At 40.1% G+C, this 27,368-nt stretch overlaps 1 protein-coding gene across 1 annotated transcript in view; it reads right to left on the bottom strand.

Annotated features, from left to right (window-relative positions):
- CTNNA3 (catenin alpha 3) overlaps positions 1 to 27,368 on the bottom strand; it is a 1,315,594-nt gene that overhangs the window by 1,194,201 nt on the left and 94,025 nt on the right. The window contains exon 5 of the mRNA XM_059662570.1: positions 19,696 to 19,815. Within this exon, the coding sequence (XP_059518553.1) occupies positions 19,696 to 19,815 (120 nt within the window). The remainder of the gene's footprint in view (positions 1 to 19,695; positions 19,816 to 27,368) is intronic.

The following is a 27,368-nucleotide window of genomic DNA, read 5'->3' as shown; positions in this document are numbered from 1 at the left end:
CCTCTAAATGACATCATTGTCACTGCACTATTCTGCTGCACTCCCACTGGTTTAATTTCAGAAACATCCTTTGAATAAATTGCCAAGTGAAAAAGAAGTAGCATATCTGATTTCTTTAAAATAATTCAACTAATTTCAAAGGTGCATTTCCTGGAAAAGATTTCTAGGGTTCCTTTTATAGGCTCAACTGTAATGGAAGAATACCTCAGAGAAGACAGCAGCAGCTACCAAACCGCCCAGATTTTAAGAGTACCTTTCTTTTTTAATATATTATTGTTGATTTCAGAGGGGAAGGAAGAATGAGAGATAGAAACATCAACGATGAGAAAGCATCATCGCCCCACACTGGGGATTGAGCCCACAAAGAGAGCATGTGCCCTGACCAGGAATTGAACAGTGACCTCCTGGTTCACAAGTCGGTGCTCAACCACTGAGCCATGCCAGCTGAGCAAGAGTATCTTTCTTTATGCAAATAAGTAGTTCCTGAGAAATTCTTTTAAAGTTGAATTTGTATTGTGTAGGCCATTTTGGACCGGGAAAAACCTGATTCTGCCACTTACCACTTATGTGTCATAGAACCATTACCAAATAGGTTCCTTTCTTACAATTTTCTTAAACTTTTCCATTCTGTCTGGCCCAGTGTGGCTGCCTCAGAGATCCAGTGCAATTCATCAAAATGAACCAAGAATTACCTCTTCTATAAAATGTAATATTAAATCCTGTTGTGTGGCACCCACCTGTTATCAAACCTCACAGGCTGATGGACTAATGTGCAGGCTAGTTTTATTCCTTCACTGCCACCAAAGAGTAGGTTTGTCAGATTTAGAAAATTTTTTAAATTGAGCGCTCACCGATAAAGTTCCATTTCTGGCCGGCCGGTGTTGTTCAGTGGTTAAGCACTGACCTAGGAACCAGTGGGGTTATGGTCCGATTCCTGGTCAGGGCACATACCCAGGTTGCAGGCTCAATTCCCAGTGTGAGACAGGGGGTAGCTAATCAATAATTCTCTCTCATCATTGATGTTTCTATCTCTCTCTTCCTCTCTTTTCCTCTCCGGAAATCAATAAAAATACACTATTTTAAAGTTTTTTAATTTAATTTTCAACAAATAATTAATACTTTTAGCATAAGTATGTCCCAGGTGATATTTAGGACACACTTACACTAGAAAAGTAGTTGTCATTTATGTGAAATCCAAATGTAAGTGGGCATACTATAATTTATCTGGCAACCCTAGCCAAAGTGGTATTTCATGTCCCAGCTTTCTAGACTGTCACAGAGTGGAATACAAAAACCAAAGAAAATGATAAAGCCTCAGATGCCACACACACACACACACTCCCCCTCATCTAAATTTCTGCTTTATTTCCAAACATAACAACATTCCCCCATTCAGCCCTGGATTTGGAATTTCGTAACAGGCACAATCTTCAGAGCGGATACACAGTTCACAAGCATAAACACAGTTGTCCAAAAATGTAACTTCCTTTTTTTCAGCTTTACTGAGGCACACCTGACAAAAAAATAACCTTCTTTTCTATAATAAATTTTTTACTCCAAGCCTGGTTTTGCTCAGGGCGGAAATTTAATCTAATCCCTTTCCAGCAAACTCATCCCAATTCAGGGATGGCTCAGGTTATGTTTATAATTCAATCACACTCAGGTTTTTCTCCTGATTCCTCCTGCCTGGACATGAGTCTTACCCCCAGGAGCAGGGGTCCTCAAACTTTTTAAACAGGGGGCCAGTTCACTGTCCCTCAGACCGTTGGAGGGCCGGACTATAGTTTAAAAAAAAACTATGAACAAATTCCTATGCACACTGCACATACCTTATTTGGAAGTAAAACAACAGAACGGGAACAAATACAATATTTGTCTTTGCAGGTGGCCCGCGGGCCGTGGTTGGAGGACCCCTGCCCAGGAGGGTTCGTGCAGCTGCCAACACAGGACCGCTGGGAAGACGGCCCTCTACACATCCATCGGGACCCGCCTCCGTCCTGCACTGGCCTCCCCTTCCTGATGCAGCTCCTCCCGCCTGGTCTCCAGCACTTGCTCGCACAGGAGCTGGACAGTCTGTAGCTCTCTGTCCCCACTCACCCTGTGGCACTGGTGATCCCTGAGGTCGATACCCTCACCCGTCCCTCTTCCTCTGGCTCCCCTTGTCTGCTCATGTGACCAAGCTCCCTGCCCCCTCCCACCCCCAGATGATTTCTACACCACACTCTGGTCCCACTGAAATTTTCTGATGCTCTTCTACACTATTTCAGAAGTGGGGAGGCAGGGGGATCTGGCTGACAACATGGCAGAAAACACTCCCTCTGTCCCTAAAATCCTTAGAAACCTTGGATCCAAATTAGTCCTGGGACTTACTGGCCTTCTCAGATTCCCCAATTTCAATGGAGTAAGTTCTACCATGTCCCCCACCCACCCAGGGGAATGGGCGAGGAGGAGCAGCCAATGTAGGAGACAGGGACAAAAACAGTGTCTAAGCTTGTTCTAGTCACATCCAGCTTTCCTCCTTCTCCCCAGCTTGGAGGGTGTTTCTTGGGGTGGCAGGGAAGAGGGGAAAAGACAACCTGGTTATGCCTACTCACAAGATATCAAGAGTCTGTCATTTTTTTTATTACCTATACCTGTGTTACAACTTTCCTCCTAGGTGGGTGGTCCAGGAGAAAAAAAAAAAAAAACAGAAAAAGAACATAATTACTGTCTCAAAGTAAAAATCATGACACGCAATCTTGAATTTTGCTTCCAGGAAAGTACTCCCAGTGCCCTATTACCTTGAACTCTAACTTTTCCATGTCAGTTTCCCTTCTTAATATTCCTTTAACAGCCATCACATGCCTCCTAGACCACTGGTTCTCCTACCTAGGACTCATCCACACCTCTCCTTGTTGAACAGTGTGTCCCTGGCACTCCCTCCAGACAACCCCACTGCCTGCTAATTAAGCATTAGGAGTTCTATTTTAGTCCCTGTCATAAGAGATTGGGAAAGGATGGAGGGGCTAGGGACTAGATCAACAGGCCCACTCTTATGAGACATGATGAAAATATAACCAGCTTTCACACACATCATCTGAAGGCTCAGGTCATAACCCTATAACAACATTCCCATCGCATGACTGCTGCAAGACTTAAATAAGGTAACGATCGACCCTGTAGCAGGCACAGCTGCGAGTGGGAAATCTGCGTCACTAAAGAATGTCCAGTAGGCACTGTCTCCTAACAGGCCAACCTCCCTGTCAATAATCTGTGAGCATTTATGTGCCTTAGAAGTCCCTCTGTTATTATGTGAATAATCGTCACCTATTTTTCACTAAGTGAAATGTTGCCTGGGATGTTTCTTACATCAGAGCACCCTAATAGAAAGTATGTTCATGATGCTGAGAAGACTCTATCTTCTTTCCATAAACGCACTTGCTTTATAATTCCATTATTTTTTCACAACTCCTTCTGATAGAAAATGGTTTCCTTGCATAAAGAGCACAGCTTCTATCTCACTGTGTGGCAGACTTGTGGATGCCTTTTTCTTTTCAGCAGACTAACCTCACACACTGGTGGGATTTGATTCATGAATATATGTCTGGTGATAGTGCTTAGCAGACAGATAAGTTTTAAAAAATAATACCCTATTTTCAGCCTTTACTGAAACTAAGTTCCAGGTTTTTATATGATTTAATACATTATCTCATTATTTTTAATGTATTTATCCAAACTTCTCAAATTACTGCGTAATAATAATTTTGCTTCCTTTTCAACAGGAGGTTCTTACTGCAGCCCTGGCCCAAGAGAACCTTTTGTAAAGCCAATTTTTAGAGCACGGTTAAGTGAAGGAAAATATTCATATCGGTGACTAGGTATGAAATGAGTTATGGTTTTGAGAATATGGTTATCAGTTGTGAGGAAAATTTTAATTACTTATAACATAATTCAATGAAATTAATTCTTAGCACTGTCCTAATTCCATCAATTTTGGGATACAATTCCCAATGAGATGAGTCAATAACAAATGTTGATCACAGTTTTCATTAATAATCACAAGCTGTACATTATTTCTGGTGTCTATAACTCCTCTGATACACACTTATTATTTTCAGTGGACTCCTAGGGAATATGCACTTCACCTTCAACATGATATATATAAATCTTAACTACTTTTTATTATTCTGAAGTGTGATTGCTCTTTTTAGTTTATTGGTCTTCAAAATAAATGTCTTAATGCCAAATTTCATGCAAATAATTAGTTACCAGTCTCATCTACTTATCCTAAAATACTCGCAATTACCATGCTCTTCATTATCACCACCAACTTTTTTTAATTAAGAGCTTGATCTTTCAGTATGTTCCTTGACCTTGGGATCTTATATAGAACCATATGCAAAAAGACCTAAAAAGGTAGTATGATGATATCCATCCCACTTACACCGACATTCCTGAATCTTCTCTGCTTCACTTTTTTCATATTGGTAATTTAGTAACATTAAAATGAATAATGCTCTATCACAGTCATGTGCATGGTTTTTATGTCAGGGGTAAGAAATAAGCCATGCCAAAAGCACTTAAAGACAGAGTACCCAAGATGTCAAGATACTCTCTTTGCAGGGCCAGATGTTTGCAGCAGAAAATGCACAGCCAACAATACACGCCCCTTCTGAGCACCACCTGCTCACAGTGCTAACTTACTTACCCTACATTACTTCATACAGAATCAAAGTTTCCTTCCCTTCATATATGCCTACTGTGGGCATAAATCCATTTCCTTTTTCATGGATCTAATTCTAGCCCACTGCTTTAGCATAAAAACTCAAATGTTTTAAGTATCCTAAACCAGAAGTTATTACTCTTTATTTTCAAGATGGAAAAAAAATATATAGGAAGTTTCCTAATAACTTTCAAAGAGATTTAAAAGAAACAAAATTTTTTTCTAAATTAAAACAAAATTTGGGTACAATTAAGTCATTTACTTCAGTTAGTCTTTAAATTTAATGTTTCCTATGTCTTAAGTAAATTAAACATCATTCCCAAGTTATTAAATAAATCTGAGCTTAAGTGTATTTACCCTTACTATTCGGTATAGATGTTTCTATTAGAGTGAGCAAGAGGCAAGCTAAAACTTCCTGTCCAATTTATTTCCAATAAATGCACACTGCTGTTTACCAAAATTTCTCTTTATTCACATGACACTGTATCACAGCCCCAGGTCATGCCTTTACCATGAGAAAATGAACCTGGAACTCAAACGCACAGGCTGATAAAGAAGCTCAAAACTTAGGGATTCACCAGAGGAACTTACCATATTTAGTTTTTCAAAGTTCACACATGATGAATACTGAAACTCAAAAGTATCATACCTCTGCCCTAGCCAGTTTGACACAGTGGTTAGAGCGGTGGTCAGCAAACTGCGGCTCACGAGCTACACGCAGCTCTTTGGCCCCTTGAGTGTGGCCACAAAGTTTCAATCATGCTGTACGTGCACGCCCGCACATGGTATTTTGTGGAAGAGCCACACTCAAGGGGCCGCAGTTTGCCGACCACTGGGTTAGAGCATCGGCCCTCAAACTGAAGGGTGGCGGGTTCGATTCCTGGTCAAGGGCATGTACCTCGGTGCAGGCTCGATCCCCGGCCCAGGTCAGGATGCATGTGGGAGGCAACCAATCGATGTAGCTCTCTCGCATGGATGTTTCTCGCTGTCCCTCCCCCTCCACACTCTCTCTCACTCAAAAAAAAAGTATCCTAACTATACTTAACAACCAACATTGGAGCTGGAGAAATGACCAAAATTCAATTATCTTTAATTGCATAAATAAAATTTAGAATAAAGACATGAATGTGTAACTATCAATAATGGAACATGTGGTGGACCATTTCACTCTGCACCAACGAAAGTACCAAGAAAGGCTTCAGTAACTCCCAATGTTTGGATGGAGAGCTTAGCACAGTAGAGAAGAATACGAATATCTAAAGCAGAGTGAGAAAATGCTATGTCTTCCTTAAGCAAACAGTAAGGTTAAAAGAAAACATGGAGCTTAAATGCACAGAACAAGAAAAAAAACCTCAAAACTATCAAAACAGTTTCATCCCATCCTCTAAGTACCTCCCCTCAACAGCCCGCACACCCTCGGACAACCACCCACAGGTCAGCTGCTGATGCTGCGTGGATCCAGCCACAGATCATTACCTACTTAATTGTGTACATCCCTAATAGGCTGACAGCTCTTCTGGAACGAAGGTGTTATAATGACGTAGATGATAAATACTTAACCATGGCATGGCCAGATGCTATGATAATATGAGCAGCATTTATATAGAGAATATTAGCATCTATTAGTGCTGTATGCTACAATTGAGAAAAAAACAGATTCATAAAAATACCATTTAAAAGAATGCAATGTGCACTGCATGTTGTTGTTATGGCATCTTGCTAAAATCCCATAAGTGACACTAAAAATATTAAGCAAAATATAGTTAATGCGGTCAATGAATACAAGTGGCAGCTGCCTCCAGACAGAGGAAAAGCTAGTCACATTGTAAAAATTCAACAATTTCCCCTCTAAAACAGTGGTTCTCAACCTTCTGGCCCTTTAAATACAGTTCCTCATGTTGTGACCCAACCATAAAATTATTTTCGTTGCTACTTCATAACTGTAATGTTGCTACTGTTATGAATCGTAATGTAAATATCTGATATGCAGGATGGTCTTAGGCGACCCCTATGAAAGGGTCATTCGACCGCCAAAGGGGTCGCGACCCACAAGTTGAGAACCGCTGCTCTAAAATGCAATGTGACTCTGGAGAACATGCATTATGATTTTTATTTTGTTATTTGCAACCAGAGTGCGTGGAAGGAAACCTCTACAGTCACACACCCCTCTAGACACTGAGCAGAACATGGGCCAGGCCAGCAATGCTGCTCCACGTTCAGGTGATAAGTTTCCCTTCATCTGCACCTCAGCGCAAGTGTTGCTACTGCCGCCACATCTGAAGCATGAGAAATACCATAAATGCTGATTAGCTTCCTCCTAAATAGCAAACTTGAAAGTGCCCAAACATAGCATTTTAGAGAACAAATATGAATATGATTAAAAAAAAGAAATCAAATGAATTTCTCATTACATATTAAGTTAGCCTGCAGCAATCAACCCCCAACAGACAGTTTAACATCTATAACAGGCTGCACGATGGGTCTGTGCATGTTCAAAGCTCTGCTGTCAGCAGAACCGTGGGCCTTGTCTAAGCAGCATCAACGCTTCCTTTGAATTGCGGCCAGCAGCGCTCTGGGGGGGCTGCCAGCACCTCTACCAAGAGAGCCGCAGCAGCCATCTTTTTGCCTGACAAGGACACGGTCACAGTCACTGCACTGTTTTGTGATTGTGCAGGCAGGTGGAGATGCACAGCTTCGATACACAAATTAACAGGAATATGGTAGAGATTATGGTTTCCTTCCATTTCATAGTAAATATGTGAGTGGGCTCGCTTTTCTGAAATCAATGCTGCCGAGTCAAAACCAGCTGATCCCTGGGTCAGTTCATCCAGGTCACAGTGGACAGTGCAGGGCTAAAATACTACATTCTTATTCTCCTTTAGCGTCCTGTACCTGAGACTCTGCGGCTCCCCTGTTCAATCTGCTCTCTTTCATCTCTCATCTGTGACAAAGACATGCAAAGGACAACGTCTACAGCTGCTGAAATATGTGGTCTACAAAAACAATAGATATTGGAAGAAGCATGTCCTCTCATGGGACAGAAAAACAGCAAAATGAATGATAAAATTTGTGATAAAGGTTATTATTGTAAGGATCACATCTTTTATGTCCTGCACATAGGCACGAACCTGACTACTAGATCATCGCTCAAATCCAAAATATTTACTAAGTACATACTGACTATGTTCCAAGGACTGTTCCGGCATCTGAGGGACAGCTGGGACAGTGCTCTCCTACAATCACTTACACGTCCCTGACACCTGAATGTGACTCAAGGACCAGCAGCACCAGCGTCTGGCTCTCCGGTCTTGCTCCAAACCTACTGAATCAAAACCTGGAGCTTAACAAAATTCCCTCCGTTATTGGAACTTGTATTAAAGTTCAGAAAGCATGGCTTTAAAGGGCATGGTTTAAAGGACACGGGATCTAAAATGTGTCCAAAAAATAAAAATTCCTATGCAATAGAAAAGAACAAAATGATGTGTTTTCTGTATTATTTGTATATCTATGTATTGAAGGGGTTGAACCAGATGACACTTGCAATTCCTCTTCTAAAATGTAATAATAAATAAAAACAAAATTGTCTTTTTGTGTGTTTTTTAAAAAAAAATGTTACTACTGAATGATTTTCATTTATGGGCACATCGATACATATATATAATAATATTTGTTAAAAGTACCTTTGTTGTTCCTACAGCTTGAAATGAAACCCAACACCCTGGGTGACCCTATAGTTCCAAAGCAACAAGGTTCCTACAGACTCAGTGAAATCCAAGCCCTGGCTGGTCCTCCTTTCATCCTGGTGAAAATTCTATGCTGGTCCAGATTCCTAGGACCCAACCTGAAAGACCGGTCACTCTTATTGGGATGTAAGCACAACCAGAAAGAAATGGACATCACTGAAAACCCAGATGTACTGCATCCTCATGTTAGTCCTTTGTTGCACGTTTCTATGAACAATCAATAGAAGTCCCCTCATGGCTCCTTGTGGAAGAAATGGAGATGAGAGCGGCCAGAGGCTTGCATTTTTTTAAGAAAGACTCTACCTACACCCTTTATTGGGGGCAGGAGAGAGAGCAGAGGCTCCTCTGAAGCAAGACACACTCTCGGGCTCTCAAGGAACTAGGAGGGACACCTTCATTCCACACCTGCCTGCCTGAAGGAGAATGTCCCAGCTTGAGCACCTGGCGGAGGTTACAACAGAGGAAATGCTCTTCAGGATGCAGGAGCCAACAGAAGTGTGACTTTTCCTGGAGAGAATGAGTTACGTTTCCACAAAGGCTGTCTACCATGAGAGCCTCCCATGCCAGACACAGCTGAGCTTTAACACTAGAAATTATTTCTGCAGCCAGCCTAGTCTCCAGGATCAGACAGCTTTTCAAAAAGGAGAGGAATGCTTTTCAAATCTCCAAGTCCTTTCTCGGCTTTAGGATTCAAACTAGAGATATCACACAATCAATATACAACTGGCTGGAGAAAGACAAATACCATATGACTTCACCTATATGTGTAGTCTAAGGAACAAAATAAATTAACAAACAAAAGGTAAAGGGGTTAAGAAAGAACTCAGACACAGACAACAGTATTGTGAGGGTCAGAGAGAAAGAGGGGGTGGAGGCGGAGGATGGCAAAGGGGGAATAAATGGTGGTGGAAAGAGACTTGACTTTGGGTGGTGAGCCACAATGCAGTATGCAAATGATGTTGTACATTTGAAAACTGTACCGTTTCATTACCCAATGTCACCCTAATAAATTTGATTTAAAAAATACACACACATATAACTGGCTGACTTAGGTTAAGAAACTCACGAAAGAACCAAAGAAAGTATCATTCATGTTACTGTCCCAGCTCTGCCATTACAAAGTGTATGGCCTTGTACAAGATATCTTATCTTCTAGGGGCTCATTTTTTCTCATCTCTAAAATAAAAAATGTTGAGTTAGATAAATTCTAACCTTAGTTTAAGGTTCTCTGGTTCTTGTATACTTTACTTTGCATCTGAAGCCACCAGAGCTCATAATCTTAGCAGTAAAAAGTCATCTTTTGCAGACACAGATTATTTTCAAACTACAAAACAGACTTGAGCAGACATTTTCAGAGGTAACTCTTTTAGGACTCTAACTTCTTATCAATACCAGCTTGTTACTGTTATGGACTTAGGTATGTCAATAGAAGACATACCTAAGTGGATGTAAACACTAAAGATTTTTTTTTTACCACCTCTGAAATTCCTATCAGCATTGTAAATTTTGAAAACAACCTATAACAAAGTATTAACTATTTCTATAAGCATTCTCAACTATAAAGTAGCTATAAGCTGCCCACAAGGCAAACTCTCATATAGCAAACAACCTTGTAAAAAATAAATCTTTGCAGGTGCATGAAAATCAGCTAGTATGTGCTTGATTCAACAGCTTTCTACCTAAGTGTCACCAATAAACAACCCCAGAACCAACAGATGGAAATAGAATAGCAAACCTTAGAACTTAAAAGTTGTCTATATAATGTTTTTACTTTACTAATTTAATAGAAGTGCCTACGTATCATGGTCATTACTGTATCCAATATGGAAATCAAATTTTAGGAGAAGAAATAACTAATAGGCATCATTTTAATCATCTGACTTTAAATACACGGTGAAGTTTTTACATAAAAATCCATAAGGTTTTTTAACTTCAGACTATAAAGATTCGCATTTTATGAAGTAGTGGAAATGGTTTGGTGGCTATTGCAATAAGCTAGAAATTAGGAAATGTGAATATTAATTCTGAATCTGCTGCCGTCTCAGAATGACCTTGAATGATGTATCCATCCTCCTCCTCCTCCTCCTCCTCCTCCTCCTTCTTCTCTCTCTCTCTCTCTCCATCAGCAAACTGAAGAATTAATGAAATGTCATCTCTTTTTTTTCTTTGGCTGTGTACACATGAATTAAAATGTAATTGCACATGTGGTAGGCAGAATAAAACATATTTGGGTTGGTCTGAACGTTGCTGTAGCACCCTGTCTTATAATTAAACATTTTTTATACCTGTGCAATGAATTTTTAAATAATGTCTGAAGTGCTTTAGGATTTTTAGAAAGAGTTTTGTACATGGCATAATTATTTTACTTGATTGGGCAAATAAGAAACAGTATCATCTAAGATAGACATGAATATTTTACATAGCAAATTTAGCTTCACTTACTCTTAAAAGGAGTAATTCAATCAGAACTTTCAAGAGAATTGTATTAATTACAGAACAAAGAAGGAAAGGATCTTCTCCCAGTTGAGCTATTAACATATTTCATCTAACAAAGGCCATTTAAGTGAATCTTTGCTTATGGAACCGTTTTTTCCTATACGGTTAGTACTTCCCTTTAGTGCTCCTTCAGCCCAGCCCAATAATCACACTCTTTCATAGATTGCCTCTAAATGATCCCAGATGCATATGTACTGCATTTTTAAAGGTCTTAAGTAAAATGTATTTACAACTTCCATTTCAGTGCTAATGTAAATGGGAAGATAGTTCTACTTTATATTGTCCTTACACATACGCACCCCCCAGTGCATATCATCGCATGCCCCCTTATCCTAGATGACCCAGAGCAGTTTGTAAATCTTTCCAAGGTTGAAGACTGCCATTGGAATTTATCAACTTCCTCTTCTCCCTACACTATAGTACAACTACAACAAGCCTACCACTTCGTTTTGTTTTGCTAAGCATTGTTTTCACAGGAGGCCTACTTGGTATCTGGTGTCCTCCGGGTTTTTAAGTTCCAGAGTAAGCCAAGGATTATCATCTGTGTGGTCAGTCATTACCCACCTGGAATTTTCTTTTCAAAGCAAGGGTGTTAACCCGCAGCCCTTCTCACTAACTAAATTTCATCTAACTTACTTCTATGTTTCTTTATTGATAAGGGACCATTTTTAATTCAATTTCTACCCTACACGGTATTATGTACCCTTCTGGTTTTCAAGTTATCTAAAGGGGTTAACTCACTGAGCTCGGTAGAAGGAAAAAGCAGTTGTTTGCTCCTGAATATCATCACTAAAGCACACTGTGGTGCTGCGTAATGCCGCCTGGAACCACGGGGAAGTTAGGCTCCTGGCATGTAATTACTACATGGGTTGGGATTTACCCAGAACATTGGGTCTGAGACCCTATTTTCACCACAGATTGCTATGGCACGATACTCAGGACCTTAATTTCACTGCCCAACTAGAGACATCACCTTAGAAACACATTAGAACCAAATACTATTGCAACTCCTTCCTCAAGGGGGATCATTATTTTTTGTGACACAGATCACCAGCAGCTGTTACATATGTCCAGAAATATTCCATCCTATCTGTTCAGAACAGTACTGGACCCTATGTGCAGTACACAAAATACAAAACATAATAGTCTACAAAATAGAAAACATAGCCCTGTGGAACTTATGAACCATTTAAGATGACTTATGAGACTAATGCAAAAACATTATAATAGCTACCACTTTTACTAAGAACATGTCAGGCACTGCCCTAAGTCTCTTATTCCTTTAAAGCACTTAAGACATATATATACCTTATACTTTATAAATTGTTTTATGAAAATGGGGTATAAGTTAGGTATTCTTTTCCTAACTTTTTGAAATTTAAAGGACAAAGTTATTGAAGATCTGAAAAACAATTCCTAAAAGACGGCTTTTTTTTTTTAGAAAACTATCTACACAATGCATTGCATCCATCATGTTAAAACTTGCATTAGCCATAAATATGAAAACCATCAACAAGCCACCACTCTTCAAAAATCTGAGCAAAGATAAAATGTCTAAGGAACAATGTGGATGACTTGCAAAATATAAGCTCTTTACCTTAAGCACCAATTAAAAAAAATTTTTTTAAGTAGCACAAATGGATGTGTGTGATCCATTCTATACACTGAATTGAACCTTTGACACTAGGAATCTGAGCATTTTGTCATATAGCATTAACACGTGTTATAAAAGTCCATAGTGTCAAAGGAATAGAACCACCAGCATTCAAAAGCAGCTTTGTCAACTAGGCAATAGGACACTCTACAGTATGTCTCATGCCCAAGGCAACAAAATTAGTCTCACAAGATTAGACTGACTACAAAGTCCACACTCTAACCTGCATACACGGACCCTCAGTGACTGCATAATCAATGAGATGCTAAATTGTAGGGCACATATACAAGCTAAGAAGGAAGAGTTTACATATTGACTAGAGGTCACAGGATAAAGTGTTATGAGGGAGGCTGGACTTCAGTTTGGCTCCATAGAATGATTAGTTAAATAAGTAAATAGAAAGGGGCCAGATATTCTAAATATCACGTTATATAAACCTTATGAAAGGTTGAAGGAAAGAATAGCATGCCATGATCAGGGAAACAAGAGGAAGATCAGGGTACAGTGGGGCCTTGACTTACGAGTTTAATTCGTTCCATGAAGGAGCTCATAACTCAAATTACTCGTATGTCAAATCAAAAAGTGAACGAGTGAGACACGTGATGCTGAGCTGATGTTGTAGCGTTCACTGTGACGTTTGCTGCGCCAACTAGCGGTGGGGTATCTGAAGCTGGCTCGTAACCCGAATTTTAGCTCGCAACTCAAAGCAAAAAATCGGCCGAGAGACAGCTTGTATCTCGAAAAACTCATTAGTCGGGACACTTGTAAGTCAAGGCCCCACTGTATATGATGTGTTCCAACATGGACATGTATATGAAGTACAATATTTTAATTTCACATACCTTCACATCAATGTGTAAGCCTTAGTCTACATAATGTTCAACTAAGTAATCCTATATAATAAAAGGTTAATATGCAAATAGACTAAACCACAGAACAACCGGTCGCTATGACATGCACGGACCACCAGGGAGTGCACGTGGAACATGGTGGGCATCAGCAGCAGGCAGCAGAGCGTGGAACATGGCCGGCATCGGCTGCAGCGGGATGGTGGAACAGGTGAGCGGGGGCACCAGACCAAGGTGGGGCGCTGGTTGCTGTCATCAGGGCAAGCCTCTGGTATTTACTGAAAATTCTTTGCTCACGCACGCCACGGTCCTGCTCGGTGCTCGCACCTGCTGCCAGCGCCAGCCCTGCTCGCCCCTCAGGGCTTCTCCAACTCCCCCTGCTCCTGAGAGGCTATCAGGGCCGGCAGCCGCTACTTGCACCCGCTGCTGGCGACGTCCCGCTCGCACCTACTGCCAGCGCCTGGTGCTAGTCCCAATTGCTCAGCACCATCAGTGGGTACAAGTGGTGGCTGCTGGTTCCGATTGCCCCTGAGGGCTTCTCCACCTCCCCCTACCCTGAGCAGAAAATGGGGCAGCAACCGCCACTCACACCCACTGACGGCACCGGCCTTGCTCACACCCTCTGCTGGCGCAGGCCCCAATCGCTCCATGCTGTCGGCAGGTGTGAGCAGGGCAGGCACCGTCAGCACGTGAATCAATGGCAGTGGGAGTGGGGCTGCCGGCAGACAGGGGACCAGGGGCGTGGCAGCAAGGGGCTGGGTGGGGGCGCAGAGGATGGGCCAAGACCCGCCCCTGTGTCCACTGAAGCCCACAGTTCCTTTCAAGGTGCACGATTTCATGCACTAGGCCCCTCATATCAACTATAAGTCACATCAAAGGACTTCAGAAGCCTTTGGAAAGGGATGTGTCTTACAATGCTGTTTTAAGTACTAAGGATAGAAAAAGAGGTAAGAAAAGAAAACAAGACAGTAAAATCTCAGACATCTTTTTGCTGATACATCTCCTCAGGCAAGTGAAACAAAAGAAAAAATAAACAAATGGGACTACATCAAACTAAAACATTTTTGCACAGCAAAGGAAACCATCAACAAAATGGAAAGACAACCCACTGAATGGAAGAACATGTTCACCATGATATATCTGATAAGGGGTTGATATCCAAAATTTATAAAGAACTTATACAACCTACCCTAGCCAGTTTGGCTCCGTGGATAGAGCATCGGCCTAAGGACCAATGATTCCTGAGTTCAATTACAGTCAAGGGCATGTACTTTGGTTGCAGGCTCCTCCCTGACCTGAGCCCTGGTTGGAGCTTGTACAAGAGGCAACCAATCAAAGTGTTTCTCTCACATTGATGTTTCTCTCTGTCTTTCCCTCTCTCATCCACTCTCCCTAAAAATCAATGGAAAAATATCCTTGGGCAAGGATTAACAAAAATAAATACATAATTAAGAACTTATACAACTCAACACCCAAAGAAACAAACAATCCAATTTAAAAATGGCAAAGGACCTGAAAAGACACTTCTTCAAAGAGGACATACAGATGACCAATACACATATGAAAGGAAAAAAACACCATTTGAACAAGAAAGTCTTTATTGTCCTAGCCACTCTTGGCTCAGTGGATAGAGCGTCAGCCTGTGGACTGAAGGGTCCCGGGTTCGATTCTGGCCAAGGGCACATGCCTGGGTTGCGGGCTCAATCCCCAGTAGGGGACGTGCAGGAGGCAGCCGATCAATGATTCTCTCTCACCATTGATGTTTCTATCTCTCTCTCCTTCTCCCTTCCTCTCTGAAATCAATAAAGAAATATATTTTAAAAAATTTTAAAAAGGGGGGGGGGGTGGAAATCTTACCTTTTACAGTAGCACGGATGGACCTGGAGAGCATTAGCTAAGTGAAATAAGCCAGTCAGAGAAAGACAAATAGCATGTGATTTCACTCATATGTGGAATCTAATAAAATGAACTAGCAAGCAAAATAGAGACTGGCGGTATTGGGGAGGGAGGGGAATAAGCAAAAAAGAGAAAAAAAACTCATAAACAACAGTGTGATGATTGCCATGGGGATGGGGGAAGAAGGTGGAAGAGGTGATGGGGGGATAAATGGTGATGGACAGAGACTTGACTTGGGGTGGTGCACACACAATACAGTGTACAGATGATGTGTTGTACAATTGTGCACCTGAAACCTGTACAGTTTAGTTAACCAGTGTCATCCCAATAAATCCATTTAAAATTAACATTAAATTAAAAAGGAATTAGAGTCCAGATTATCAAACTTTATTTTATTTTATTCCACCTAATCAAAGCCCCAAGGAAATCTCTTGATTTATAACTTCTCAAATTAATACATAAATCTGGGCTCTATGTAACAGCTGAAACTTGCTATTACCATTCCTATGTAACATCAACCAGGAGGATAAAAACCAAACAGTCCAAGCACATACACTCTAAGATTACATCTCCAGGTATTAAAAACTGAAAAAGTCTCTAGATTCTCCAGTTAATCCTGCTTTGTCATCATTTACTTCAAGCTGACTCGTCCTGGAAAACCTACCACCTCATCTATCATGGCTTCCGCTCACCTTTTCCTACCAAGGCTGTTTTCACCATTACTCTTTTTGACAGTAGGGAAATGGAGAGATGCTTGTGCCCCAACCTAAAATATAGCCTAAGGGTAGCTGAGGTGTAAGCACTCACTCTTTTAAAAAAGAAAATAAGGAAAGAAACAGTTAAGCTCACACCTAGGAGAGAGAGTACAACAAACCCCAAAATAGAGTTAAAAAGAATAGAACAAAATACTCCAGGAACCTATCTGGCCCAGAGAAAGAAATCTCTCAAAACTATGTTTAAAATGTCATAGAAAAAGGAAACAAAATAAAACCTAATGAATGAGCCCAAGATAATTATAGTCGATCCACTGAACATCCATAACTCATAGTTAAGGTAACATTAATATTTTGTAACATTAATATTTTTGTAAAGAAATGGATGGGAAATGAAACATGTCAGCAGAACACCTACATAATGCCTACGTCCAAGGGCAATCTGTCAGCCTTTGGCATTCGGGAAGCCCAAGGGTTAATGCCCTTATGAATTTTAAAAATGTGGTAACATCAATTTTAATTGCCGGTAATCTGAGGCCAAAACTTCTGTATGCTTTCTTGTTCGTAGCAACAGCACCAACAAGTATTTATTGAGCGTCTGCCATGGGCCGGGGACTGTTGTGAGCACCGCAGAGAATGCAGCAGCGAAGGTGACAGATGAGGCCCTGTCCTTACGGAGCCTGTGTGCTGTCACACGAGGAATGATGAATACGGTTGGAGCAGAAAACAAGCCATGACTAATTCTCTTGGACAAAGATCCTGCCGTAGGAGGCAGAAGCTTTCTTGCTGTATTGCAATTTTACAGATTCCTGAATCTTTTCCAGTGGGAGAAACTCACTAGTGTGTGTTTAGAGGTTTGGGGGGCTTTCAAGGGGCAGGGTAGGCAATATAAGGGCAAGTCTCACCAGGTCAGGGAAGAGCGCACGTTCTGACTCTTTGAACCCTGCCCACCCAGGAAACAGCAATTCCTCGGGGGCTTTCATACAGAAGAACTGGGTTAATATTACAAGTTTCTAGAAAGTTCTGCTATTTTCCGAGGTAAAATGGGAAGAAAACAAAATTTGTCTTTGCTCTCTCTGCTGTTACCTGTCTGTCCCTCGTTCACTATGTCTTCTTGTAGCCTCTCCTTTTTCCTCCCTTTTTCTATTTTGAGATTTTTTTTTTAATTTTCAAAAATCAACCTTTTAACTTACTAGATGCATATAGTATAAAACCAACTATAGTTTAACTTCCCTCATTTTATTCCTCCTATCTTATCCCTATTGGTCTCTTCCCTCTTTGTCCATCACTCTGTGGTCCCTGACTTCCCACCATCCTTCTCTTTCTGACCGCTTCCCTCCAATTCCCCTTCTATCTTCTCCAGGAAGAAAAAGAATGATCAGTAGGTATAGGAAGAGATGGACTCTAGTAAGACAAAGGATTGACAGTATGTTACCTGCTCAGGGAAGACCATTTTATAAGGATTTGGCCCTTTGAGCTCAAAATCTGTTTGTGTGAATAAATTTCACTAGAACTAGAGTTGCTAGACATAACACTTAGAAAATCGTGTAGTAAAGTTTCATACATTTTCTTAGCTGTCTGAATAGAGTCTTTCAAAAATCCTTTTGTGGTTTCGGATATACTGCATGAGAGAAAGAGCGAGAACTGGCCGTCTTTTGCCTCTCACCAGGTGGCATTTTCAAATGTTTCTTTAAGCCCTGGGTCCGGCCTCTCCGAAAATTGCTTTCATTCCGCACGCCTAGAACTCCTCACTTCACTACCCCCAGCCTGGCTTCCTGCAGGGATATTGGGAACGAGACCACGGAAAAGCCCAGGTTTGGAGTCAGACTGATTTACCCTGGAAGACCAGCCTCATGTCTTATTCACCCGGTTATCTTGGGCAAATTATTTAACTCTCTTAACAGTCTTCTCATCTGTAAAATGGTGTTCATAAAACCAAGCCCTTTATAATTATTTAATTGTCTAATCCATAAGTGTATTAAACACACTATGTGGCAGATAGCTGTCATTTATAAATAGCATATATAATTTACATATGTGTGTAAATTATATATATGTATATACACACAAACACACATACATATGCCCATATTTTTCTCACATACACATGCAATTTACCTATCTGTCCTCAATGCCATTCTCCCAGAGGTCTGGCCTTGAAGCATTCCCATTTTTCCAAAGTGACAATTAGCTAATGTAAGAATCTAATCACTGAGAATGTGTTAATGGGAAAGGATAAGAAGAGGGAACGGTGACTACTGCCTGCCAACTCAAATGCTCCTCAGAGGTAAAGTACGGCTCTTGGACACAAAACTGTACTGAAAGTTGCATGGGCCAGAGCAGTGACTCGTGGTGTGAATTTCAAGCAGCAGAATCTGGAAGCTCAGTAACCGTAACTGCTTCGTCGCATGTGCTAATTAATACCTAGGCCCTCACTAATTTAAAAATAGGTTTAAAAAAACATAAATGGATAGTGTGTCCTTTTTCATATAAATTTATTGCATTTGCCCCAGAACTTTCTACAAAACAAATATAGCTCCTAGGAAAATAGGGCCTTGGAAAGGTTAAATGCTCATGTAAGGTCTGCGATAAAGCAAAACCTAAAACACAATTCTCTTTTCAAGTCAGTATTTCCTCACCATACTATGTTGATTTGATGAGGTGTGACTACACATAGCAAGTCCTGCTTTGAAAACCCCCATCCCAATAGATCCAAAATCTGTGAAATTGGCAATGGCCAGAGAGTCACACCTTTTGCCACACTAACAGGAAAGACTCTTAAGTAATGGACTTGGTGCCTGGCCATCCGAGTCACCCACTTAGTCATTTTTCTAGACGCTATCCATCACTGAGCACATTCCCAAACTTCATGCAACCTCATTTAAACATCTAACTGGCAGTTCTGATGGGAATAAACATTCCGTCAAAGTAAAAGCTTGACAACCCTGACACCTAGTGGCTGTGAGGAAACGGATGAAGAGCCAGCTTGGGAAAGGCAGAATCTCACACACACACAGAATTATTGTTAATATCACAAAATATTAATTCTAAAAGCAAACCAGTTCTATTTGGGCTCAGGATTTATCTTGAAATCTACTCAAGGAGGCAAAAAAGATTTGCATTTGTAAAGTATATTTTTCTTCAACCTTATACATTTAGAAAACTTACTAATCTTCAGAGATCAAATAAGAAAAGCAAAGGTTGATTCATATTTTGGCATATTTATGACTTTTTTCCTTAAATTTGTATGTACAACCACATCCTTTACCTGGTCTTCAGGGGATTTTTCTCAAGCATCCCCCTGTCAATATAAAAGCCACCTGGTCCAGCATCCACAGAGGTACCCTTTATGCCAATGAAGCATCCTTACTTGAAGGGAAGCTGTACCTTTACAAGCCAGCAGGAGTTTTCTTTAAGAGAAGTAAAAGGACACATGTGGAAACCCCCAGAGTGCACATCTAAAAGCAAGACCCCCGGGGAACGCCGCAGGAAGTCATATGAAGAGACCGGTCAACACAGCATAGCACAGCCTATTTCCGCCCTAAACATTGGAAGGTAAGTGCCCCAGGCCCACCTAAAGTGACAGGCATGACAGCACAAAGCGTAGCACTCATCATCTCGCCAAGGAGAGTTCCCATCCTACCTGCTGACGTTTGAAGGCTAAATAATCCAAATTTTCCAGCTCCTTCCCAAGCTTCTGATAGGTTTCCTGGAGGTCAGATTTGTTGGAAACATTTTTAAGAGATTCAAATGTCCTTTGAAACTGAAATTTAAAACGAAAGTAAATAATTAGTACAGCAGCATTCTTTTTCCTCAAATGTCTAACTAGCTAACAGAGAAAAGTTGAAACAGATATAACAAATACAAACTAGTTGCCTTTCAATAAAATAATTAAAAATGATTATGAAGAATAAGAAAATGGCCCTGACTGGTTTGGCTCAGTGGATAGAGTGTCAGCCTGCGGACTCAAGGGTCCCAGGTTCGATTCTGGCCAAGGGCACGTACCTTGGTTGCAGGCACATCCCCAGTAGGGGGTGTGCAGGAGGCAGCTGATCGATGTTTCTCTCTCATTGATGTTTCTAACTCTCTATCCCTCTCCCTTCCTCTCTATAAAAAAATCAATAAAATATATTTTTTAAAAAAGAATAAGAAAATGTACACCAACATTATTGCATAAATGAAAGCCCACTTAGTCCTCATTTCAACAAAAGAGTATACTGGATTAAAAAAAAAAAAAAACTCTTCATGTCTTAGCATACACTACTACTTTTAAAGAAAAAATGTACAATGAATGTATGTATAATTTCAAATCACAATGAGAAAGTGTTAAAAGAGCTCTCACATTCCAACCATGGAAACAATTTATGTAAAAACAGTTGCTTGTCTCTATAGAAATATCTCTGCAGAATAGGCACCCAGCAAGTTTCCGCCAGGAAGCTCTCTCAGATCTTATAGTTTGGGAAGGTAAGAAAACTAACGTTTTGATGACTGAAGCATATGCAGTGTGTTCAGCAAACATTTATTCATTCCTGCTTTATAATACAGGTGAGCTATAAAATCAGTTCTGCTGAATCAGCATGCTTCCGTTCATGGTTTTAAAAAGTATTTTTGATTTTTAGAGAGAGAGGAAAGGAGAGGGAAAGAGAGAGAGAGAAACATCGAGATTGCCTCTCCCACCCCCCCATTGCCCACCCCCACAGCTGGGGATCAAACCCACAACCCAGGCTTATACCCTGACCAGGAATGGAACTGGCAACCATTTGGTGTATGGATGCCCGATCAACTGAGCCACATCGGCCATGGCTTCTGTTCATTTCTAAGTCAGATACTAGATAAACACAAAGGAGACAAATTGCAGTGTAGCGCAGAATATTGTTCTGCTACTAATAATTAATTAAGCAAAGGGAGCTCACAACAAATTGAATTCTTGGTTTATTTTAGTAAATTAGCGCCTACTTTGGAGGATTAGTGATTGCAAATGTCAAGTAATGTCATTTGCAAGACATTTGCATTTCCTCTCCCTTTATGTCATTTGTTTTCCATATGCTCACTGTGTGCCATTAGATAGATTTCTACAGAGACTTCACCATCTTAAACACACCAGAACTCCACTGTGACTATGATGGTATGAGACAGGCTAATAGGATTTTACAGAATATGATTAAGTTTCCAGGGAAATGATTTGACCCTTACTATTTCAAACGCCATGGAATAAGTCATATTATAACGGCATTCTGCTGAATTAAATCCTCAGTTTCACAAAAGCAACGTGTTTGTCTCAAACCAAGATGGCAGAGGAAAAGGAAATAAAAAATAACAGTACTAAGCTTCCACAGCAGGCTGGTAAATTACATTCAACAATGCAATATTTTAGACATTACTGTGCACAAGGCACTGTGAATATAAAACACGTTTCCTGCGCTAAATGAACTGACAGACTGCCGGAAAGCTAGGCATGAAACTCAAAAATAGGAAGGACTCTGATATTTGAGAGCCTGCTCAGGTCCAGGTGCTACTGTACGCCTTCCCATATAAGTCTCACAGGAACCACGGGGGTCCCTAGTTCCCTTCCCATTTCACCAGTGAGTCAACTGGACTCCTAGTTTGAAATGGGTTTTGACCACAATGCTGTGCTCTTGCTACTTTATCATTGTAGTGAGTGAAGAGAATGCAAAAAGGAGATAAAAGTAACATGTGCTGAAACAGAAAAGACTCCCTGATATGAGACTTGGGCCAGATAAAAGGCATGAGGGAAACTGAATTGGGCCTCAAATCACAGGAAGAATTTTCAGAGCCTTAAATGGGAACCAGTCCCACCCATCAGTTCAAACGCAGCCAAAGTCTGCTCATTTTCCCATTTTGCGGCAGAGTAAACAAATTTCTTTAATATAATTTTAATAACCATTATATTCGCTGTTTTATTATGTTATGTGATTGTTTCTGTGCCTTGCTATTCCTTGGTCTATTCTCTCTATGTTCAAATCAAAATAATACCAGGTCTAACATTTTAAACAATTTAAGTAATTTTATCTATAAATAATACAAAGTATTTTGCCAATCAATCTATTCCCTGAGAAATATTACTCTACTTCTTAGATATTTCTTCCTCACATCCATGTGAACTTTTATACATTCAAAATAAGAAACATGAAAACCAATAATTCCAGATAACCAGTCTACAGCCAAAGAAGAGAGAAAATCCAGTAAGGATGCATAACCACAAACTGTTTTCATTAAAGGTCAGAGTCTGCATAATGTGGAGATTTTAGCTTGAACTTTCATTATCAGGACATATAGCCTCCATTGATTGATACTAAATAGCTCAGAATACTCAAACTATGATGATTCATTCATTTAAGTAGATTTTTTCATTTATAAAACAAATAATTATCAAGGGGATGTCATAAAATCTGTAGAGTGGCTTTTTGTTAGATCCCATTAAACACACTCCATCAATACCTGCCCACATATACACTTAAAGATGCTAAAGAATAAAAGCACTAATTTTACCTTGTAGATGAAGCAGAAGTAAAAAAGACAAAAATAAGGCAATGCTAAGGTAAGGTTCAGATTTTACTGAAAGGTATTTGACATTAACTCAATTTGAAGATTTTTCATTCCAATAGGCCACTGTGCTTGAGTTAATGTCAAATATCTTTCAGTAAAATCTGAACCTTACCTTAAGCATTGCCTGGATTGTACTTGGTCAAAGTTTTGGGTGGTAATTTAAAATAATTCAAGAATCCCAAAATAATTTGTTGAATGTTGATATTTTTAACTCATTACAGACAAAATGTAAACCTTAAAAAAAAAGCCCAGTGAATAAATCTGAACCCAAAACAAATCTAGGTGTATTCTAAAATGTCAAAACTGAATATTAAGATGGTCTTTTCTCTGAGAAACAAATGCAAATTCTGTCCTATTTGGCTATCGTATCAAATATCACAGGGCAGGCGAGAATGAGAACATGCAAACACTATCTCTTAGCCCAAATTTTTCCATAAAAGTAAGTGCTGTAAACCCGCACCCAAGAGTGTTTTCTCGCCTGTTTCCTTTCTGATCGCGTTCCAATTCAAGAGTGCAATGTAGGAAGATCCTGAATTCACCTCCTCCCATGGACACACTGAATCTACAACTATGTTGGGGGTGGGGCGGGGGGGCAGGGGAGAAACCCTAAACAAAGGTGGAGATACTACTTCACATCAGGTAAACAAGCCGGAAACCACACCGAAGCAAGTAGAGACACATTCTCGCCATAAACCCCACCCCACAATGGAACAACCCACAGGCAGGCAGAAACTTTAAAAAACACAGAGCACCGTGCGGAGTGAAGGGTTCATACCTCACATCAGGCACCTGAGAGATGAGCCTCCAAGACACCTGGCTTTGAAGACCAGCGGGGCTCACAGCCACCAGACTCCTGGGGCTGTAGCTGCCTACGAACAGGCTCCTGAAGGGCTCCACAGACTCACCCACCCTATGGCCAGTGCTAAAACAGTCCTTTGAAATGAGCCCCAAATTTACATGAAAAAAGACTCATTTGTTTATTTTATAACATTGGTCTGCAAGGCAGAGGCCTGCTTGGATAGTCTCAGGGCCATTTTTTTCTTTTTCTTTTTTTTTTCTTTTTTTTATTCTTTTTTTAGAGGTTGCCATCTTTACACTCCCCCTCTGCCTTGCTCCAGCCAGTGGTCACTACCTTTAGACTCTCCCACTAACAGGCTGCAAAGCACCAGTCTCTCACAAAGAAGAGTGTCTACACATGTCTGGTGGCCCAGTTTCTATGGTGGCCACCCAGGGGTGCCCCAAGATCTCCTAGCTTGGAGGACAGGGAGGCTTATGTTCCCGGGTCCCATGGAACTGTAACAACCAGAAAGATAGTTCTTGCCCTGTCCAGTGGCTCAGTGGGTTGCAGCATCGTCCCATACACCGAAAGGTGGTGGGTTCAATTCCAATTCAGGGCACATACTTAAGTTGTGGGTTCGATCCCCAGTCAGGAAGTGTATAGGAGGCAACCAATCAATGTTTCTCTCTCTCTCCCTTCCTCTCTCTCTAAAGTCAATGAAAATATACCCTCATGTGAGGATTTTTAAAAATTAAAGTTCAAAGAGAAATGTACTAAAACTAACTAAATTATGTAAAAAAAAAAAAATACATAACATGAATAGATGTAAATTATGACGACCACAACATAAAGTCTATGTGTGGGAGAATTAAAATACCCATAGAAGTTACACAAAAGGAATAAAAAAGAAATGAAAGCATATCACTACCAACATAATCTATCTCGTTTTATTTGCTCCCCTGAGCTCCAATATATTTGTAGTATCTACTATCTTTCATATGTGCCTCAAGTCCAGTATGTCTAAAGCTCGTAAATTGCTTCTCTATATGCAGAAAACCAGTGTCCTCAATGCCTAACCAAATTTCTAGAAGGCTGATTGCTACTTCCCTTGCTCTCTGAACAGATTCCAATCACTTTCCAAATTGTACACTGTTCCTTCGCCATCTCTCTCATTCGCTCCTCACCCCACCCCATCATTTCACCACCAAATGATTTCATCAGCCTCATTACTGGCTCTCTACCTCCAATCTGGCCCCCTTGCCAACTGCTGACAGAGTAATGGACCTAAAATATAAATTTACTTACATAATTTTCCTGCTTAAAATTCTTTAATGGTTCCCACCCTCGTTTCAGACTATAGTTCAAACTTTTTAACTTAGCACATAGCCTTTCACAAGTAGATCTATGCCCACTCTCTTCAACTTCAACTCATTCCTCCCATACAATCATCCTTCATTTCAGCCATTCGTAAGTATGAATGGTCTTCAAGAATATACATTCCCTCCACTTAAAATGCTCTCTTTCTTCACTACCTCCCTTGTCTAGTTCTCTCTCCAAACTCGGTCAAACATTATTCACTCAAAACTCTCCCCCTTGATACAGCTGCCATTATGCCTCCTTAACACCTTACACCAACCTCTAGCATAACAACTTATACTGTTGATTTCTTAATTAGTCTATAAATTCCAGGAGAGCAGGGCCCTGGTGTTACTTTTTCTAAATATGAATCCCCAGCACATAGTGTGAAGGCTGGCATACAGCAAGCACACAAAAAATAAGCATTTGCTGAATGGGTTAATAAGCTGATCAAATTGGGGCTACTTGGTCCTTTTCAGAAGTTACCATTTTCACATGATCTAAATTATCTTTGTCCCTATAGTTTCCGGTATGAATTCAGCCAGAACCAGATATTTGTGCCCTATTTGTCTCTATTTTCTACTTTTTCCTATTCCATCTTCAATACCAGACTTGTGACTTACTTTTTTCTTTAAACCTTAATATCTCTCTGTGTATTTTTCCTAGGATTTTGTGCAGAATATACTTGGCTTCTAACAGCTCTTAATTAAACATTAATTTCTCCCCTTATAAACTGCTAATATTTCTTAATAAAAAGAAGCTTTAAAAACTCTTTTTGCTGGTACATACCTTCCTTTAATAATAAAAGCTGGTCTCAAAAAGTCTCAGCTATCAATATGGTAATATGTGACTTTCTGGCAACATTATAAATATTCTTTATATCCAGAATCATTTTTAAGTACACAAAAACTTTATAGCAATGTACGTAGCAAATATAAACTATGTATTTGGCATAAGAAGTTATTAAAACTGGACCTATTTCTATAATGACATTGGTCTATTTCCTAATCCAAAAAAAACCAACATTCCCACTTTTTAAAATATAAAACTAGTTATCTATAATAATAAAAGCATAATATGCTAATCAGACGGGACATCCTTCTGGATGACCTTCCAGATGAAGCCGGCCGTGGCTGCGAGGGAAGCCAGGGTCCCGGGTGCCTGCCGGTGGCTGGAGGAAAGCTCGGGTCCAGGGTGCCAGAGGGAAGCCGGTGTCAGCAGCTGGGGGAAGGAAGGCCTACTCTTGCACGAATTTCGTGCATCAGGCCTCTAGTGATATGATAAATGGGAAAAATTTAGTTCAACTCAGGTGTCAAATTTAATTCCCTTCCTATTTTAAGAATGAAGACAATATTGCATTGCAAGAGTCAAAAAGCGGGAGCAAAGTACTACCACGGAGAAAGGTGGGACAGGGTTCTTGCCAGGTAATTTATATATTAAACTTCACAAGATCCTTTCAAAGTATTCAGAGTGAGTGTTATTATCCTTAGAGCTCAGAAGAAAAAAACACAGCTCACAGATTTTTAACTTTCCCAAAGTCATCCAGTTAATCAACAGAGCTAAGATTCAAGTAAGGTCTCCCTATTGTCAAAAGCCATGTTGAACCTTATAAAATCCAGATAAAAATATATAATGTGAACTATTGAGAAGTATATGCCATAAAGTTAAAAAAAAAAAAACTTGAACAGTACAAAATAAAGAAAACTTTTAAGTTCCCATAGAAAACTATGAGCAATAGTGGTGATAAAGCCAAATTGCCTTTACAAGTTCCTTAAATTGATTCAATATTGAAATGACACATTTTTTTCTCCAACCTCTCTTACTTTTGACTTGGACCTATTTTCCCCAGAAGAGAATATGTATTTCCTTAAGGAACTAGATACATGTAAAACTCCCATGCCGGGAATCCTTGATGTATTGAAGTGAATATTAAGTCCCTGTTGGTGCAGTACTTATCCTATTGAGAGTAGCACAGTGAATCATGTTTGCACTAGTTGGTGATCTCAGTCTATGTCCTTTATAAAAATGGTTGATCATAATTGCATCTCTGGGGGAAGTCTCAGTGGAAAGAGGATAATTTAATAAAGATAAGAAAGTATAAGGTAATCAGAAAGTATTTAGACTATTAAGGTAAAGACTATTAATCAAAAGAGAATAACAACTCACTTACCTGACATTTAAGAGGAATTATACCTCAGCAGGGATGAAATATTCTGTTATTTGGAAAATATCATAATAAGGAGGAAAAGGATAAGGCCACTAAAGAAAACATTGTGAAAGCAGAGAAATTCTTTGGTACTGTACAATAATAAATACAAAATGTACAGGAACTTGTATACAAGTGTCAGAGCTAAAAAGCCCAAAATGAGCAGAAGCTTGCATGAAATCATAAGGTTGTAATAGAGGAGGAGATGCAGGCTGTTGTTATTATATTCAAAACAAGGGCAAGAAATAAAAAGGTGTCTACTGCTTTTGAAGAAAGAATATGTGTCCAGAAGAAGAAATCTGTATCTTTAAAGTTGATGCTCTCCCCCAGAATACATTTGGACTAGATTATTATCATACTAGGGGCCCAGTGCATGAATTCATGCACCTTGAAATTAACTGTGGGCTGA

This window comes from Myotis daubentonii, chromosome 13 (genome assembly GCF_963259705.1).
Source record: "Myotis daubentonii chromosome 13, mMyoDau2.1, whole genome shotgun sequence".
In the NCBI taxonomy this organism is placed as follows: domain Eukaryota; kingdom Metazoa; phylum Chordata; class Mammalia; order Chiroptera; family Vespertilionidae; genus Myotis; species Myotis daubentonii.
This window is presented reverse-complemented; position numbering and strand designations above follow the sequence as displayed.